The 19,788-nt window shown below is 37.7% G+C and overlaps 1 protein-coding gene across 9 annotated transcripts in view; it reads left to right on the top strand.

Moving 5' to 3' along the window:
- The window catches only part of CTNNA2 (catenin alpha 2), a 1,140,166-nt gene extending 1,121,674 nt beyond the window's left edge, over positions 1-18,492 (top strand). For 7 of the 9 annotated variants that reach the window (XM_063713280.1, XM_024241972.3, XM_054546433.2 and 4 more), the window contains one exon: positions 17,305-18,490. In XM_063713280.1, the coding sequence (XP_063569350.1) occupies positions 17,305-17,592 (288 nt within the window). In that variant the 3' untranslated portion in view covers positions 17,593-18,490. 9 annotated transcript variants of the gene reach the window in all.
- The last annotated feature ends 1,296 nt before the right edge of the window (positions 18,493-19,788 follow it).

The raw sequence follows: 19,788 nt of genomic DNA, 5'->3' as shown, positions 1-19,788 counted from the left end.
AGCTTATGTATTTCTATTCCCAATGGCAATTAAAGGTTTCAGTGAAAATGTTGTCTGAAATAAAAGTTTAAACAAGGTAAAATGGCTTTCACTTCTTTTTACAAACAAGAATATTGATGTTAAAACAATTGTTTTCATACCACTTTTTCAGAAAACCTTTTCATATATCATTACATATTTACCTAGTCTCTCTGTACATTTTAAAATTTTTGCTCATGCCTGTAATCCCAGCACTTTGGGAGGCCGAGGCGGGCGGACCACAAAGTCAAGTGATCGAGACCATACTGGCCAACATGGTAAAACCCCGTCTCTACTAAAAATAAAAAAATTAGCTGGGCATGGTGGCGCATGCCTGTAATCCCAGCTACTTGGGAGACTGAGGCAGGAGAATCGCTTGAACCCGAGAGGTGGAGGTTGCAGTGAGCCGAGATTGCGCCACTACACTCCAGCCTGGCAACAGAGCAAGACTCCATCTCAAAAATAAATAAAAATAGTTAAAATAAAATTTTTACATGGTGAGAGAATGAGTAACTACATTTTTAAAAAATAAGAAAATAAAGTGATAGTTAAAATAATCATTTTAATAATGTTAAGAACATAACGCTAAGGATCCCCTTGAGATTCAAATTGCTTCTGTGTTTGTTAATATATATTATGATGATGAGTAACTCTGCAATGTTGAAATTAGTGCTGGGTGAGCCCTTAAAACCAAGCAAGTTGTAGGTAGAAGCTGAAGAAGTTGCATGGCTTAGCATTCGTTTTTTAAAAGAAAACTGGAGAACTGTAACAGGTAGTGACTTCAGATATAACAGAAATCATGCTTTCTTTCAAAGATATACCTTTGGTATAATTGAAGAATTTTTCCTGGCATTTTTTAATGTATCAGGTAAAGGAATAATGATGCAACCTTTACATCTTGTAATAAATGTGGAGGTGATACAACTTTGTCAAAGACTAGATTCACAGGGACTCTAAGGTAGCAATTGTGCCATGAGGAAACTTTCATCTTAATATTAAGCATGATTTTTAGTAGGTACAAGATACTGTATCATACCATCTCCAGCCCTTTAATGTTTACCTTTGTTCCTTGGTTAAAAGTTGTCATCTTATTGGAAATTAAATGTAGTACTTTTTTTTCAAAGAAGTTTTCCAATTTCATGAACTTGAGGCTTTCTTTCAAAGAAACCACTAATTTTTTCTTATTTTTTTTTTTAGCGACACTATTACGCATTTTCAGTCTGCTGAGGATTCGATTTCCTTTAATCTGTTGTTTTGAAAGTTTCTTGTATAACTCAGCCTCGTTGCAAGGGAACAGACAATATGTAGTCCATCCATGGAGGCTCTTTGTTGGACCAAAGAGATGATATTTCCAGTTTTAGATTGAAGGGAACCCTTTGGCGCTTTCCCTGAATTTTCCCTGAAGTACATTCACTCCAGGAGAAACAGACTAGAAGGTTCCAATTAGGCCAAGCCCTGGCAGGCACCTATATGGAGAAGTATCCTGGCTTATTAGGAGAACCACCTTAAATGCCCTTTATTTCATCTTTTATTTAAAGGCAGTTGGAACTGCGGTATATTGATAAATGCACTATACCTGAGGACAGAGGTCATGTGCTTGAATCCCTGGTAATTGTCTATTAGCTAGCAAGTTCTTCCTCCCTAAGCCTCAGTTTCCTATCTGTAGAATGATGTGCCTAAAGTGATGTAGTACTTTTTTTTTTGGTGAGAATTAAGTGATAGTAGCATATAGGAGAGATCTAATTGGTTGGGAGGGTCAATATGTTTTGAATCTGGAAAAAAATAAAGTATATTAACCAATAGACAAGTGCTAATCAACTTTTATTGATTGTTAAATTGATGCATAAGACCAGCTGACTGATAAATAATTGATGTTCAGGGGCAGCCTGCACCAAGCAAACATAAGAGAATCCTTCACAGAACAGACCATCCATAATCTCCATTTGTATAGTGAATCCCAGCATGATTTATGTGGTTCTAGCCTTAGTGGAGAACATACCAGCATACCAGTAAATGGGGCAAGAAGGTACTTATTCATAAAGACCCAGAAATCTAGCTATGGCAACATGACCACACACACACAAAATCTTGGAGGACAATGTGGTAAATAAGTAACTAATGATTTGATTCCAGAATAAATGGCAACCAGATTTAAGGTGGAATCACCAAGGACAGGCTCATCAATGAGCTGATAGCTCCTATTGTAAGAATGGTCTACCTTCGTTTTTTGGTTGAATTTCTTTGTCTTTTTGTGCTGCACTCCAAAGCCAAATTTAAGGGCCCCAAGCGTGTTTCCTGTGTTCTATAGTTTGGAAACTGTATTTCCTGACCATTCTCTGTAATTGGAAAAAAATAAGATCATAACTAGGCTACCCCACGAGTACTTCAGGTGGAAGAAGAAAACTTCTTTCAGAAGTACTTTTCTCTTGTTTTGCTAGGGCTTATCATGCCCTCATGCTATGCTGGTCATCTGTTGGAATACCCTCTCCTGTGGAGCCAAGACCCTGGGACTGAGGCACCAAGGAGTTCTAATAAATTAAAATGAAGATCTCAAAAGAACTTGCCAAAGGTATCAAGAGGTGATGTAATAATCTTTTATAGTCACAGACTTCTCTAAAATTTAACAAGTATTTTATTTTCTCACTTGGACCTCAGAATAACTCACAAAAGTATATTGTTATTAACCCCCTTTTACAGTTGAAAAAATAGAAACTCAGATTACAGAGTGTCCAAACTTTCACAGCCAGTAAGTGGGACAGCCAAGACTTAGAGCCGGTTTCTCTAATGTATTATCTTGTGCTTTGTGCAGTGTAAGGATGGTGCTGGTATCTCTGTGCTCTGTAGACTAGTGGTTGAACAAGAAATACAGGGAATAGCATGTTTCAGATGGTATAGATGATAACAGGTAATATGTATTAGGTTCTTATAAATTATATTATCAGCCTCACATCATTTCATGGTGTGTGCTGCATGACACATTAAAAGATTATGTTGTAAAAGTTTTTAAATTTTTTGATAAATAAGTGGTATATAATGTTTAGGGATAAGGAGAATTAGAATTTGTATTTAATCAAGTTTTCTGTGAACACGTAGACAGCTTTTTTGGTTGCTGGCAAGAAAATGAAAAAGTAGAAGATGATGTTCCCTGCTGTTTGACTAATTCATATCTCAGGTGAATCATGATTGCAAGATTGGGAGTTTGTACAAGTTTTCTCCCCTTGTGGCTTAAGGAAGTTCACCTCATTACTGCTTCATCACATGACTCACACTTGTGAACAGTTAAAACACATCATAAGGCATGTTTCCCTCCACATAAATGGCATCAATAGCCAGGAATAAAGACTTAGGGCAGGAAAAGCCTATGGTAGATCTGCCTGGTCAAAGAAGCTGCATGTTCTACACAGAAATGAATTTCATGAGCCTTCAAGTAGACCAAAAAAAGTTAACTTTTCTCTATTTCGGTTTTCTCATATATAAAGCAGGAATGATGGTATTCAACTTGTACATCTTATGAAGATTAATTTATTAAGGCACCAGCACTATACCTAGCAAACATATAATTCTGTGCCTCTTAGATGCTGGTGCTATTAATGGAGGAGATGGTTTTTAAATTGTGGCTGTCTTTTGAGCAAAGACTGATCTTGAAATGCTTACATGCAAGATACAGTAAGAGGAAGAGGACATAGATTCATATGCAACTTGGCTAAAGTTTACTTTCTCTTTTATTTCTCCAAATTTTACTCTCCTGACAATCTCATGTATTTGGAAGAATGAATAGGTAGTAAGAATGGATACTGAACTAGGCATTGTGCCCTAGTTTTGTGTCTTTGGACAAGCCTTTCATGTCGTATTTCCCCACCCATAAAATTACAATGCTTCAACATCTCGGCAAATATTTATGGAGGACCCATGTGCTAGGCACTGTTTTAGATGTTTGGGATATAATGGGAGGTGGTGAACAAGAAACATAAAAATATGAGTATATAAGAATATTAAAATAGAGAAAGAATGGCAAATTAAAGCATGAGGATGGAAATGGAGCTGCAATTTGAAAAGTATGGCTTGGGTAGTTTTCACCAAGATGCTGATATTTGGATAAAGTTCAGATGGATGTGAGGGAGCAAGCCTTACAGGTATCTCAGGTGGGGAAGAGTTTTCTAGGCAGAAGAAATAGGAAGTGCTAAGGCCTTACATTGCAAACATGACTGGTCTTTCTGAGCAGTAAACAAGAAACCAGTATTTAGGAGTTGAGTTAATAAGAGCAAAATCAGAAGTATTGGGCCCCATGTGAAGACTATTTTGATAGATTTGGATTTAACTCAGTCTGTGATTGGGGAGCCACTCAAGGTTGTTGATAAGTGACATTGAGTTCATGTAACAGGATCGTTCTGGCTTCCATTTGAGAATAAACAGGGTAAAGGATGGGAAGCAAGGGAACTAGTTAGGGGAAGTTTTTGTAACAAGCCAGTAAGAGGTTCTGATAAGTTGGCCAAGTGGATAAGAGTGAAGAAGATGAAAAGAGATCAAGTAATAGATATGTTTTGAAAATGTTGCTGACATGACCTGATGGCAGATTGGATGTTGAGTTGGAGAAAACAGGTGTACCATAAGATTCTGGGTATTTAACCAAAGCAGTGGGAAGAACTGTGTTGCCAATAACTGAGATGAAGAGGACTGCACGAGGGTCAGGTTAGGGGCAAGGGTGGAGTTAATCATAGAGCTCTTACTGTCTCTGGAAGGTTGGGAACAGTCCACAAGAAAAGGCTTACAGATGCTTAGATCATTCTCTTCATGTCAAGAGGTGGTCTTTGTGAAGATAACTCTTGCAAGAACCTGAAGTATAATTTAGATGGAAGATAGATAATAGAATGGTTACAAACTCATTGTTAAAAGTAACAGAAAACCCCTACCTGCATCTGTGATCGTGTACACAGTAATCACTTGAAAATTATTTGAATGTGTGTTAACGTTAGTGGTGGATTTACAGCTCACAATGGAAAAAGCAGTGACCAGGAAAAAAGAAAATGATTTGGAGGGCTTTATTCTGTGTCAACTCAAAAAATATTTTAAAGAAGACAGAAAAAAAAATGTGTTCAATTATTAAAAACCCATGGATCAACTGCTCAAATTTAAAACTAATTTAGTTAAAATTACTGATTTTTAAACTATTATACTGAAGACCTCTTATGAGCCCTTAAATGATGATAGCATTTCCTCTTAATTTCTGTAATGAAAAAAGAGTTGAAATTTTAGGTTAATGTAGTGAATTATTTTATATAGCTACATATGTGTCTAACATTTTACTTCAATGTTCTGTGCTATAGTTAAGAGCTCATTCTTTATGAATTATGTGAGGAGAAATTAGAGGTAGAAGTGATATTAATATACTCTTAATTGGAGCAATGATTGCACAGGTGACATGAGTCAAATCATAGCCCTCTCCTGTGCAGTTCTGTTAGTTAGAAGGCCCATACTGGATATGGTAAATGGTTTCATCTTGATTGCTAACTCTCATCAATTGCTAGTGTTTGACTGAGCTATGTGTTGAGAAGAATGCTGAGACCATGGCTAGGATCAGTAGGAAAAAAGGACCTGATTGATTGGGCATATCTGTTAAGGATACCAATGAAGAAATGGCAGTAAGTGTGTCACACACTAATCATCCTTGTTTTATTGGTTCTAGAAAGGGCTTAGAGCATTGACAAGTATGGGTTGTCTTAAGGATGCCCATTGCTATTTTTTTGATATATATCTTCTTGCCTTTTCCTGGCTTTTATACCCATTAGCCCAGGCACTGTCCTTTTCATTAACCTTGGATTTGTTCTTTGGAAGGTCTTTTCATATAACCTGCCATTTGCTACCTTATTTGGTTAATAAATGTGTGCAGAGCAGGACCAAAGGCAGCAAGATTGTTGTGCTTATGTTCTGGAAAGCTAGTTGGATGAGATTTTCAAGTAATCCTAAAGAATATGTAGATTTGAAACTGGGAATTTATTGGTAGACTTAGATGCTGAGATAAGGTCAGTCTTAGTTGGAGATGGCAGGTGCTGGCTTCAGTGGTTTAAGACCGAATAAAAGATTAAAAATTATGCATTTATAACCCACTTTGTAGCAAAATACAGTTAAAGATTTAGGAAACAATGCTAGGGAACCCAAGTGTTTGTGTTTCGAAGGAGATAAACACAGAGCTTTGGGAGATTTGGCCTTCAGTGTTTGGTAGGCACTTCCAAACAAGAAGGGGCTCTCTTTCAGGGGTAGTGAGGGATCTCAGCTGGGGTCTAACAGTGTATACCTCAGAATCGAATGAAGTAAGGTGTCATCCTTTACCAGGTAACACCATTTGGTTTTTAATATGAGATATTTATAAATGATATTCTTAACCAAAATGAATAGCTGGAATTTGGGGGAATTTAAGGTCCTTGAAGTGGTCATATAAGATATTTTAAATAGACTATTTATTTTGATGCTTCCCAAATTACATGTTTAAACATCAGCTTCCCAGGCTAGATTGCCTTTTCTCCACCTTCTAGTAGAGCCACCTTGACTCTCTATTATCAATATTCCTTACCAAGTCCTAAATGTTCTTAGATATTTTAGGTGTCACATCTTTATATAAAGTTCCTATGTTTTCTTGCACTCAGTCTTGACTACCTCTTTATTCCATCTAAAGGATTCAGTAGTGCTAGAAAAGATACATAAGTGTTGGTATTTTCCTATTCCCCCCATGAACTTCTCCATTCCTTATCCCTAAAACGGTAATATTCAGGCACTGAGACCAAGCCAAGATGGTGGTAGCTTCAGTAAGAAGAGAGTTTAAAAAAGTCTAAAATGCTGAATGGGGGAAGCTTTGAAAGGAAAAGAAATAAGGAGGAAGATGTAGGAAAAGAGAAACATAAATTTTATAAGACCATGTTTGGACTCACCTGGTGATTTAAGGAAAGATGGGGCACAGTCATAATAAAAGCTGAGATGTGTTAAGGGCTTACCATGTGCCAGGCACTCAACTTCAGTGGTATTATCTCATTTAATGCTTTATAATACTAGAAAGTGCTATTTTCATTTTTAATTTTAAAGAACTTTTATGAAGTAGAGGTAAGTTTAGTGGTTGTTCAAGACCGTGTAGTTAGTGATCCATCCAGTCAAGGTTTGAACTCAGGCTTTAAGTCTAGAGTCCAGGTTTCCCTCAGTAGGAGAGATGAAAGCGTGCATGTAAGAATAAATTACCAGAGACAGTGCACAGGAGAGGAAGAAAGAGGTGGGGAAGAGGTGATCACATGAACAAAAGGAGCTGGGGTCCCAAGGAGAGGCAGCAAACATTCACTGGGAATGGAATCTCTCTGCTCTCTCCTCATCCTGGACTTCGGTAGCAACAGAGCCTTTGACTAGTTATTTCCATACACCTGTTGAAGAGAGGATCACAGGCTGCATGGGTGTTTACTTCCCCCAACATATGAATAGTGCCACATTAGGACATAGCTCCTGGGCTTAGATGAGAAGAGAAGTGAAAGAATGAGGAAGGATCATTCCGGATCTTCAGATTTTGCTCATTTTCCAGGCATAGTACTCCACCAACCTGCACCCAAACCTCAGCCTTTGACTCTTCTGGTCTACTTTTCTCTCACTGATTATGCATTGCATGCTGGAGGGTAGGAGCCATTTTGCAAGTTATTAAATGGCCTTCAGTACTTAGCAGCAGATACCATGTTCATACAAGGTTAGTCAGTTCAGAAAGTGTGGGGTCATGTAGTGACTTTGATCCATTTTATGAAAACATATTTCTCGTGGGTTCATAGATAATTGTTCCTCTTATATTTGTCTTCTGGTCATGATGATATCACCTAGGGAGGGAGAAGGGTAGAAATAGAGGGATTAAAGGTAGTGAAGCTCTGCTAGCTGGCTCTCATATTGGTAAGGCAAAAAGGAGGCTTAGCTCCTTGCAGAATTATTTATGAGACATAAACCTTGGGTGGTCAAGACACGCTGATGCACAGAATCAGAGACGACAAGATCAACAGTTAATGCCTTATGTATTCATGTGACGTAAGGACTGTCTGCCCAAGAATATTTCCCAATTATGGGGGGGGGGCGGTGCCTGAAAGCCCATTGGCTCTTCTCTTTGTTGCATAATTCTTCATGATTTTTTTGTTACATGGAAACCAATAACTTAGAGGAGGTCTCTGGCAGGAGATCCTGAAGGGTTGGGATAAGGGAGGGTGCTGAAAGGAAGGCAAGGAAAGAATAAGTATAGGAAAAGAAGGTGGGGACTACCTAGATGAACAGGTGGCCCTGTTCCTAACTTTCCAAGGGCCAACCTGTCAGTACTCCCACTTATCTTTGAGATTTCCATGTTAGAAAGAATGCCTTGTTTTGGGTTGCGCAAAAACTGTTTCGCCTTTATTGGTGAGAAAAAAAAAATGGCTCTAAGCCATATTTAGGAAATTTGTTGACTATAATTAAGATTTCATGGGAGTCCCCAAGGTTTACTTACCTATAATTGAAAAAATGCAAATGAAGACAGTTAATCAGTGCACTGGCCGACTATGAAGCACTACTACCTACCTAAATGAATTAAAAATGAAGACACAAATATGTCCAGTTGAGAAAGTTACCAAAGAGCCAATTGGTAAATTTCTCAGCAAAGCTGTGGAGAATTTTTTCTTAGCCTGACAGCCTGCAGTGCCTTTCTGCCACGGTCTTTGCCAATTTAATCTTGAGCCATTCCATACAGATTTCCTCACAACTGGCCTTCAGCACTGGCTGGTTCTCTGGCATTACTTAAGGAAGCCCTGAGGAAAAGATAACAGACCTCTTGTCCTCTTTTCTGTGTAATTGATCCACTACTTAGAGCTGTAAAATATTTGCTTTACAATATCCTGTTATCAAATGGAATTTGAAACTCTTTAGGAGTTATCGCGTAGAATTTCACTTATCAGGGATCAGTATGTGTTGTAATATTAACTCTTTTAATGTGGTTTTGTTTGTTTTGAGACACAGTCTCTTTCTGTCACCCAGGGTGGAGTGCAGTGGCTCCATCTCAGCTCACTGCAACCTCCGCCTCCTGGTTTCAAGTGATTCTCTGGCCTCAGCCTCCCCAGTAATTGGGATTACAGGCGCCTGCCACCGCGCCTGGCTAATTTTTGTATTTTTAGTAGAGATGGGGTTTCACCATGTTGGCCAGACTGGTCTCGATCTCCTGACCTCAAGTGATCCGCCCACCTCGGCCTCCTAAAATGCTGGGATTATAGGTATGAACCACCAGGCCCAGCCTTGATATGTGTGTGTGTGTGTGTGTGTGTGTTAACAATAAATACAACGTATCTGTGATGGTCACTTTTACCTCTATTGTTAAAATATGCAGCCAATTTTTATCACCTGATTTAAAATCATCCCCAAAATGTTTTGCATTTCTGTTAATACTTAAATCTTCTCCTTAATGATTTCATTAATTAGCAATTCATAATATGGTATTAGTACAAAAAAGTGCACAATATGTCCCTAAAATCAGCTGTGGAAACAAAAGTGTAAACGCAACATCCTTTAGATAAAAATATTTGTCGACTGGGCGCGGTGGTTCACGCCTGTAATTCCAGCACTTTGGGAGGTCGAGGTGGGCAGATCATGAGATCAGGAGTTCAAGACCAGCCTGACCAATATGGTGAAACCCCCGTCTCTACTAAAAATACACAAATTAGCCAGGCGTGGTGGCACACATCTGTAATCCCAGCTACTCAGGAGGCTGAGGCAGGAGAATTGCTTGAACCTGGTAGGCGGAGGTTGCAGTGAGCGGAGATTGTGCCACTGCACTCCAGCCTGGGTGACAGCAAGACAACATCTCAAAACAAAACAAAAGTCAGTATCAGACAATATTTGATAACTAGCAAAGAAAACAATAGAAGTCAAACAAGTTAATTCAAATATAGAAGTAGTGATACGATGGATGATATATCTGTGCCATAAAGAGAATCAAGTTTTTTTGGACAACCCTGTTAAAATGTGCCCTCTTGGGAGGTAAATAAGTTTCCTTTCCCGTGCTACTTAGCAGATTCTGAGGGAGCAAAGTGCCTGAGTGATTAATAATGCCTGCCATGGACACTATGGATGAGAGTTTGTTTGATGAGAAAGAATGAGTAGACTCCAACACAGAAATGAGAGCTTGCTATCAAGGAAATGTCTTTTTGTGAGCATATAAACATTCTGAGATAACTTAAGTGGGAAAAGATGCGATTAGGCCGAACCTTTTCACCATGCCTTTGTTTGCTTGAGTTATTACCCTGGACTTTCTAGAGTTTTTAAAAAAGTGTTATTGATATAGACTCTGGAAAATGTACGCAGATATTTCAAGGTATTTCAAACGTGTCACAGTTTCTAAGGACATCAAATATCTCTTCAAAGCCTCATGGATTTTTAAAACATGAAATGTTCTTCTTGGAGGATAATAGGCTCCAATGCTCTGGATTTCTAACCTCTAATTCATTAACAGCAAAGCTGACTTGTAGCAAATTTTTTTTTCCTTGCAAGCAATTTGTGACTCCTTTGAGGGAGATAACAGTTTAAATATAAATAAATGACGAGCTCCAGTGGAAAGATTCCAGTTTTCTTGAGGTGTTTGCTCTCAATTTATTGCCAATTCTCCCATCACAACTTCCTCCCCTGAAAACCTACTCTAGGTCTGAACATGTTTAGAATAACCCCATTAAAATCGTTCTTGTTCTTATATGTTAAAGCTGTGTTATTCCCATTTTAAAATATTGCAAAAGGCTAAAGTGGACTTTACATATATTTAGGGAAATATTTTAGCATTATCAAACTCATTAGTGTTATTGGCTCTGACTTACAATAATGAAAATAAAATAGCAAGGCCCAAATGGAACTGGTTCCTTCTTCCAGGCATTTCTAAGCCATTTGAAGTAATCAATCAAAGCAAACACCTCAGTTCTTTTATTTCAAAATCACCTTCCAAATGGATTTGGCTTATTTTATTCTATTTAGCTTAGCCAGCAGTCCCATGACATTTGCATTATTTTTAATCCAATGACAGATTGCTTTGTGCTTTGGATTTTCATGAACTGCCATTTATGTTTCATTAATTTTTGTTAGTAGATGATCAGCTTTTTTGAAAAGACATACAACATGAAAATCTCTCTCTCTCTCTCCATGCATACTGTAAATATATGAATTCAGAACATGCAGTCAAATCCTAATTCTCTTCTTTAATCGTATGCCCAGCCTCCACAAATTAACATTCTAAGACATTTACTATGTCATATCATCTGCAATGTGTCCCCTACCTGTTTTATGTTATTTTTCACTTTTGACAATACTATTATTTGTTTGTTTTTAAAGCAAGCTGTTACTAAATAGCATTTATTTTATTTCTATCTTACCTCAGGAAGTTCACCATTCTGAAGGGTAAAAGATTGCTAATTACTTAACTATTCCCTACATAACCAAGGAAGGTTATTTTCTATTCAAGTAAAATACTTGTTGATGATATTATGTCTTAGATTATTAAAAGGATATTAATATTGATTTTAAAGGTCTTATGCTGAGAAATTTTTTGGTAAATTTATTAAACTTTTGTGTATGGATTTAATCTTTATAAAAACAGTAAGGAATATGAAAGGACAAAATCAAACATATTATACACCTACAGTATGCAGAACACCACCATACATGAAACAATTGGGAAGATCAATATAAGCAAAACATGATTTTTTCAATATTTACTCCCATAAATACAACTGGCCCTCTGATAAATCACCTAGATGTAACACACACACCTCAAACTCAGTATGTCCAAAGTTATACTCAGCATTGTAGCACTTCAACATCCTTCTTATTTCCACAATCTAGGTTAAGAGCATTGATGTATACTAAGTTGGACTAGTTAGGTATTTGAGAATTGTCCCTCCTCATCACTGTTAACCATTTAGTCACCAACAACCTCTTATTAAAGAGTGTTTAGATATCATGCCCACAATGAAGCTGTTTCCCCTGTCCTATCCCTACCTGACTCAAGGTAAATTGCTATTCCTTTTGTTCATTTAGCATCTTGCATCCTACTAAAACACTGTCATACAGTGTTAAAACCTTTAGTTTGTGTCTATTTTTCTCATTGTACTGTGAGCTCTTGTGTTTCAGTGCTTATGTCTATTTGTGTTTCTATATCCAACACTTAAGCACAGTAGTTGGCAAAAAGTATTCAGTAGGTGTCTGAAGAAATACTTGGATGAATGTGTAGATGGAAAAATGTAGGGATAGACTGGAGGATAAAAAGTCAGTGATAATTCAACAATTCAAGAGGTGTTGCCCTTTCCTTTGAAAGAATGTGGTTGACTTCATCAAATTCTGTTTCTGTTGAAACTGAACACCTGTTGCAGCACGTAAGTCCTGTTTGAACGAAGTAGCATGCAGCTAAGGACATAGGCTTTCAGAAATATTCAGTTGATAACATAAGCTGTACAAGAGTCATTTCAAATACTTATTATGATGTTCTTCGGCTTTGGTGATATAAGGAATTAGGCTGCACAAATATCAATAAATGGAAGAATCACAATTCAGATAAGTCTTTGCTCCAGTCTTTCTGCCCATTCAAAACACAAAATGAGGAGAGTATACAGAACAGAAATCTATTAGAAGTTGAGTGGTATTAAGAAGAGTAGGAATAGAGGCAGGGGAAAAAAAAGACAACGTCCTATAGAAAGGCCTATAAAACAGCTCTCCTGCCCCTATTTGCTTTTCATGGACTATAATAGCACAAGATGGGAGGAAACATCTGTTTTCTTTTAAACATGATATTTTGATATTTTAAAAGAATCACAACAATTAGCAGAAGCCTAATTCCTGTGGTTAGGGACAGCAGATACCTATGGGATGGAATAGGGAGAATGAGTGTAGCAGATAGTGGTAGACTTTGAGGGCTGAGGATTCACCTGCTCTGGATGGCTCTGTGAAATAGCATGGAGGAATAGTAAGAGCGTGGGCTCAGTGGTTAGATGGCCTGGGCTTACATCTTGGCTTCACCACATGTTAGCAGTGCGATAATGGGCAAGCTATATGCTTCTAAGCCTCAATTGGTCAAGCCCTGTCTCAGGGCTGGTTGTGAGATAGAATGAAATAAATGAAACTCAGGGAACTAGTTCAGAAAACAGCACATGGTCTAATTTGTTAAATCTATGCCCTTGTTTTTAAACTAGCTGAAAATAAGCAGTTTCTCTTAGGTTAGATACAGGAACTTAATGGGATATCCTATAGGAATATAAAAGGCCCATAACTAGAAAAAGATGGATATGTCTTTCTGCTGAAAAGGCCTGTCACTGTAATTCAGATCAGCTTGAGGAAGGGCTGAGAGGTGGTTGATTTTTGAGGCCATTTTAAAACTAGCAAGACTGGACCAGGTAAAGGATTAGATGACTAATAAGAGTAGCTGAGCCCTGCCTAGTATAAATGTGCTTCAGAATAATGGAGCAAATCCAAGACAAATTAGCAGAGATCAGTTTCCAGTGTCTATTCCATAAGGGTGACTTGAGGCCAGGAAGAATAAGGAAGGGCTGAGCTCTGGGCAGCAACATACCTGAGGCTACAGTCAGCGAGGATTTGGGCTATGAGGATGAGACTAAGAATCACAGATTGTGAGAGATGAGGCACTTATCAGACGTAGCCATGATGTTAAAAGGATGTTGCCAGGTTTAGGGGACTGGCTTCCAGCCTGTTCATTAGTAGAAAAGAGTTCATTTTGGATAGGTAATAACGAAAAAACAAGACCTGAGAGATTAAGTGATGCTTCGGGGGAACATTGGTGGGGTTCAGATGAGTGGGCTTTGGAGAGAGATAGTACTGGTCCTAATCCCTACTTTGCCAATGACTGCAGGGACAACTTATGTTACCTCCCTACGCTTCAACTTCCTCACTTATTAAATGGGGAGTAATAATCATTCCTACTTCAAGAATTTTTGAAAATTAAATCACACAATTAAAAGGACTCAATGTCAGGCATCTATTAAGTGCTCACTGAATTTTATTATGAAAACTTTACTTATACGTATTCACTTACGTATCTTGTTGAAAAAGCCATCATTACAGTAAGTCACAAAATAGAATGCAACCATGTTAAATAAATGTTCCTAAACTTGGTATTTAAAAAATGTTGCCATGCAGCTTTATTCTAATATCTTTTCTTTAGGAAGTGAAGTTTTAGCCAACCTTGCCAATTGGAAAGCAGAGTTTTGGCACCATTTTGGAAAGGCATAAAGAAACCCATTTTTAAATTGGAAAGAATTGTGATTGTGCCGATAATGATCTAAATCAAGAAAGTGCGTCTACAGAAAAGGGCAAAATGTAACCTTTGGAAATTCAGCTTTTTTAAAAAGTCAAATTTTATATTAACTTTAAATTGGGCTTATTGTTTGTGGAAATATTTGTTCCAGTTCAGTTGGCTGGATCTCTCACCTCCTCACTTTACCTTGCTGCAAATTCAAGATCTGCCTTAGCAGGCGGCTTGAATAAAATTCTTGGCTTTATATTTCAAAGCTTTCTCACTCTCAAACAATGTACTAGGTTTATTTACAGGATTCCTGCATCAGGCTTGAAAAGCAAAGGGGTTCTGAAGAAGAGACAGGCTCTCATATTTTTGCTGCAGAATTAAACACCATCTATCTGAAAATGGAATCTGTGGTAAAAATCTCCAAATTTACTTGTAATCCCTTCTCTTCAGATCAGCTCAATTCTCCCAAGACTCACTCTTTGGGAACCACTTAATAATACAATAGCAATATATCATCTTGTTCTACTAATTCTGTTGCCCAAAGCAAATCAACGAAATGTCCCTGTCATATTTTACCCTTTATTTACTCATAGCACGCGATAGAATTAACTAATTTTATGAATTAACATCACTCGTTTTTGAAACCTGACAGACTTACAGAGAACTGTGCATTGGCCAAAGGTGTTAGGTTAGGTATTTAGCGTCTAAAGAAACCGTGACTTATCTGCTCCTGATTGTTCCCAACATTTTGCTGTCTCATCTCTGTCCTTCATTATTTACGCTTCTACCTGGGGGTAAGATGGGAAAGACGAAAAGGTAAAATTCAGTGAGATAACTGGCTATGATCTTACCAAACTTGTGTATGACAGAAGTCCTGAAATCATTGGATAAAGTAAAACATCAAGACAGTCTTTAGGTTTCATTAATCCAGTGGTTCTCAAACTTTGGCAAGTATCAGAACCTCCTGGATGGCTAGCTAGTTAAAACAAAGATTGCAAGGTTTTGATTCAGTAAGTTTTGGATTGGGCCTGATAAATGCGATTTCTAACAGATTCCTGGGTGATGCTGATGCTGTTGCACCTCAGGGACTAGGCTTTGAGAACCACCCCACTAATTCATTCTTGGCTTCTCTCCTGTTAACATGAATAACCTAGAGTTTGCTTTTCCTTAGCTGTCTTTAGAAATTTAGGCTGTATAAATGAAACAGTGTGGGGTTCAGCAGTGATTTTGGTATATGTGCATTTTGTATGGCATAATAGAAGTGATCAAGTAAGTGGGTTACTCCATCCATTTGGTTGAGTTAATTCACAAAGCAATTATATACAACATCTTCCATTGTTTTCCCCAATGGTCATACAACAAGCTTTTCTGGTGATGGAAAAATTGAGCTAATTTGATTGACATTTTTTAAAACACAGCACAACATTAATTTAGCTTAAATAACGGATATGGAACAAAAAGAAGCCAAAGGAACAGTATCACAGTGGTGTTAGATACAACTTCTGATAACCTCAATACCGCATGGGACATATTTTGTTAATAAGAAATGACACGAAGCTAAAGTGAATGCCAGTCACGTCAGATAGGAGAACCATAAGATTTACAGTCTCTCAGTTTAAACACTTTCTTAGTCACCTAGCCCCCAGGAGGCTTAATGCAGCTACAGTTCATGAAGTTCATGAATTACAGGCTACACAACAAATAATCTCTACAACTAGGAACAGCATACTTAGGAACATCTTTGCTTCCTTCAGTTAACTGTAATTGATATATTTCATTAGTGGATGTTACAAGAAGTTTGATGAAAGATCAGACTATGCTCAAACATCCCTGAGGCTGGAATAATATTTGCAGTTCAGCTGTTAATTCTTTTCTTTCACTAGCTCACATGTAGAATCCTGGCTGATGGGGAGTCTAGGAAATGCATTTTTGAGCCTCACCAATCCTGAGCTCAGGATATAGAACCAGTGTATAGATAAATAGGTACTTCCATTGGTTGGGCTATAACATTGAGATGTAACCCCAGCATCTGTGATGCAGGCAGTGAAGCAAGAAGAAGGTCGAAGCAGATATTGAATGATCTAGTATACAGTACGTACCACACGCACTAGTTAAAGACAGAAAAAAGGTAACCCAAAATATTCCTGGCCTGAATGTCTGGTGATGGGCCTCTAAATCTATTCTCAAGTTGTGACTTGTCATAGCATTTTTAAAAGCCATCCTATCCAACAGGGTGGCAGTACAGATGAGTAGTATCTTAAAAGACTAAACCTGTGCTAGTTACTGGACCTCTCCATGTATCAGCTCTCTCATTCTAAAAGGGCATGACGATAACGCCTATATCATAGAGTTGTTAATGAGAGCTAAGTGGGAAAATACAAATTTCTCATAATAGTATTTGGCACATAGTAAATACTCAATATTTTATTAATGCATGGATGGGAAGGTCTCACTGAATGCTATGAGATCCTGACATAAGTATCAGTATTTATACATAGAAGGTATATTCAGGAGCTGTTAATAGTGAAATTGATACTCCAAGCTCAATTAACACCTCATAGAAGCAAGAACACCCATGGATTGTTCTTCTGCCTAAATGACTGTATCCTCACCAACCCTGAGCTCAAGATACAGAAATAGCCTATAGATAGATAGATACTTCCATTGGTTGGGCCATAAAATTGAGATGTAACCCCTTATAACCTTTATTCTTTAGTGTCTGCCAAATGCTTGTCCAACATTTGAGTAAATGTCACCATTGCTAATTACCCTAATGTAATAATATGAGATGTTCCACTTTGGAAAACTTCTGTTACCTTGAAATTCCTACCTGCTAAGATGAGGGCTTTGCCATTAGCTGTATTGAGATTTTGAAAACCTTAACTTGTGATAATTTGCTCCTTTTCAGCAATACTATTTATTTGCACAAGGAAAACATTATTTTAACTGTGAAAGTACATCACCATCTTGTGATTTTGGGGCCTCCATTAACCCACATGTATCTCATTCTTTTCCTACTGTAGCTGGACAGTGCCACATCGCTTATCCAGGCAGCTAAAAACCTGATGAATGCTGTTGTCCTCACGGTGAAAGCATCCTATGTGGCCTCAACCAAATACCAGAAGGTCTATGGGACAGCAGCTGTCAACTCACCTGTTGTGTCTTGGAAGATGAAGGCTCCAGAGAAGAAGCCCCTTGTGAAGAGAGAAAAGCCTGAAGAATTCCAGACACGAGTTCGACGAGGTTCTCAGAAGAAACACATTTCGCCTGTACAGGCTTTAAGTGAATTCAAAGCAATGGATTCCTTCTAGGACGATAGGTTTTAACAAGAAAACTTTTTCTTTCTTTTCTTTCTTTTTCTTTTTAATTCCATTTTTGTATGCATACCTGCCGACTCGTATGCCTCTGGCATGGGGAAATTAAGGGAACAGTGTCTGTTTGCATGTAAGATGAGATGAGGTCAATACTACTGATCCATCTGTAGCCTGGGAAGGAGACAGGACATTCCTGTACTAAGGTGGCACAGAGCTGTCCTTTGCAACATTCTCATAAAATTGGGCACAGAGTTCGCATTGGCGCAATATTTATGGGAGTGGGAGGGATGGGGAAAATAAACTTAACTCTACAAAAGCAAACTCTAATGCATGCAAGAATCATTAGGTTGGCAGGTATATTCATAAGTGAAAAATCTGGAAGTGTAATGGTAGAACATAAAACTTGTATTGCTTCTGTTTCAGTGCAAAAATGTACTAGCCAATACGCTTAAGTGTGTGGCCCACGAATTGAACAATTAACCTTGAAGTCTATATCCGTGATATTATGTCGATTTTTAACTGAGGGGAAATTAACTAGTCCAGCCTAAAATGCTTCTTTTAATCTGCATTCTGTTTCCTCTTCTAGTTGTGCCATTACTAGTGATCATGTTTTTTTCCCCCCCTTTACTGAAAACAATAAACATCTATTTGAGACAATTAAAATCCTTCTGGGGGCACTGGAAGCACAATACGGTGACCAATCTTGCTTTCATTTTTTTTTTTTTAATTTGAACTACGATTTTGCTAGAAATAGAAGGCCCAGTGGTGGAATATTAGAGGGAAGGAAACTGACAACGTGTGAAAGTTAGAGGCAAATACATAGGTGTAGCTTGGAGTGCTGGTATATTAGATACCATTGTATTCACTAACTCGAAATAAACACATTTAATCTTGACATCTCAAGTATGTTTTCTTTTTTTAAGTATGTACTTAATAAAGATTAGAGCATCTTCCTGAAAATTCATTAAAAAATGCATTATGTTTTGGTTTGTTTTTAGAGATTAGCAATAAAATAGATGATATCCAAATAATTGTCATTTTTAGAGTTCACATATTTATTTTGTGGTTTGTTTTTCCACTTGTTTTCATTCACTTTCATACTGCATTGAAAATGACATTCTTTTTAATAGAAGAGCCAATTAATTTCAAAATATTTTACTCATTTTAGACTTTTTCCTTTTAAGTTGGAAAAACAGGACCTCTGTCCCATTATTAAAAAGTGGCGATAGTATTTCAGCTAGCTATGAACTGAGAAATGGGGAAAAAGCCCCCAAATAGTCACCTGAATTCTCCGAACTCCTCTCATTGGAATGATTCCTACAAGTTATCACATTACCATGTCTCCAAAAGGCTTCTGGTAAATACACATGTTTCTTTCTTAGCAAAGTGATAACACGTTGGGAGTCATGAACACCTAAGCTTATGTGCAAGATCCCAAAGGGAAGGAGCTATAAGGGAGTTGTGGAAGGAGGAAAAGCTTAATCTAAAATCTTATCTAGAAATGATTCTGCTCGAACCACTGATTACTACTACTGAAAATAACACCACCAAGACTGAGACCATTTCAGTAGAGGAGACACCACAGAAGCCGTACACTGATTTTCAACACTAATCATTAGATCACAGATAACTAGCCTGCTTCATTAATTTGCATAAACATTCAGAGGGTGCCACTGACACTCACAGATATTTAAGGAAGGCCTTAACTGAGCCAGGTTCTAGGCTGAGCGCACCACTAGTTAAATGTATGGGTGACTTTTCTGTTAGCACATAACCATGACATAACAAGAAACCAGCATGCCATTTTTGCCCACTGACCTGAAGAACAAAGACAGCTTGTTCTTGGCAGCATATTTTTGATCTAAGGAATCTGAGTTTCTCCCAAACGGCAATAAAAATACCCTTTTGAGAAGTTTTTCCTGACAAGAGCCACTCATTCTGTTTTTCTCCTCCCTAACAGATGCTTTAGAAATGGAAAGATCTCTAGCCCCTCTTCTCCACAGGATCTAGGGATATAATAGAAATATTAAGGGGTTAAAGACGGGAAAGAAAAGTACATCAACCTAGTGATGATGATCCTATAGAAAGAGTCAACACAATGCCATTCAGAAGTCCCCAAAGGAAATGTAATTAGCATAATTAACTTTCTGGATTCATACATTATTATTTATTGGGTCAAATATGTTGCAGACC

Source organism: Pongo abelii, chromosome 12 (genome assembly GCF_028885655.2).
Source record: "Pongo abelii isolate AG06213 chromosome 12, NHGRI_mPonAbe1-v2.0_pri, whole genome shotgun sequence".
Classification (NCBI taxonomy): domain Eukaryota; kingdom Metazoa; phylum Chordata; class Mammalia; order Primates; family Hominidae; genus Pongo; species Pongo abelii.
Note: the sequence above shows the minus strand (reverse complement) of the source record. Positions and strands in the feature narration are given on the sequence as shown.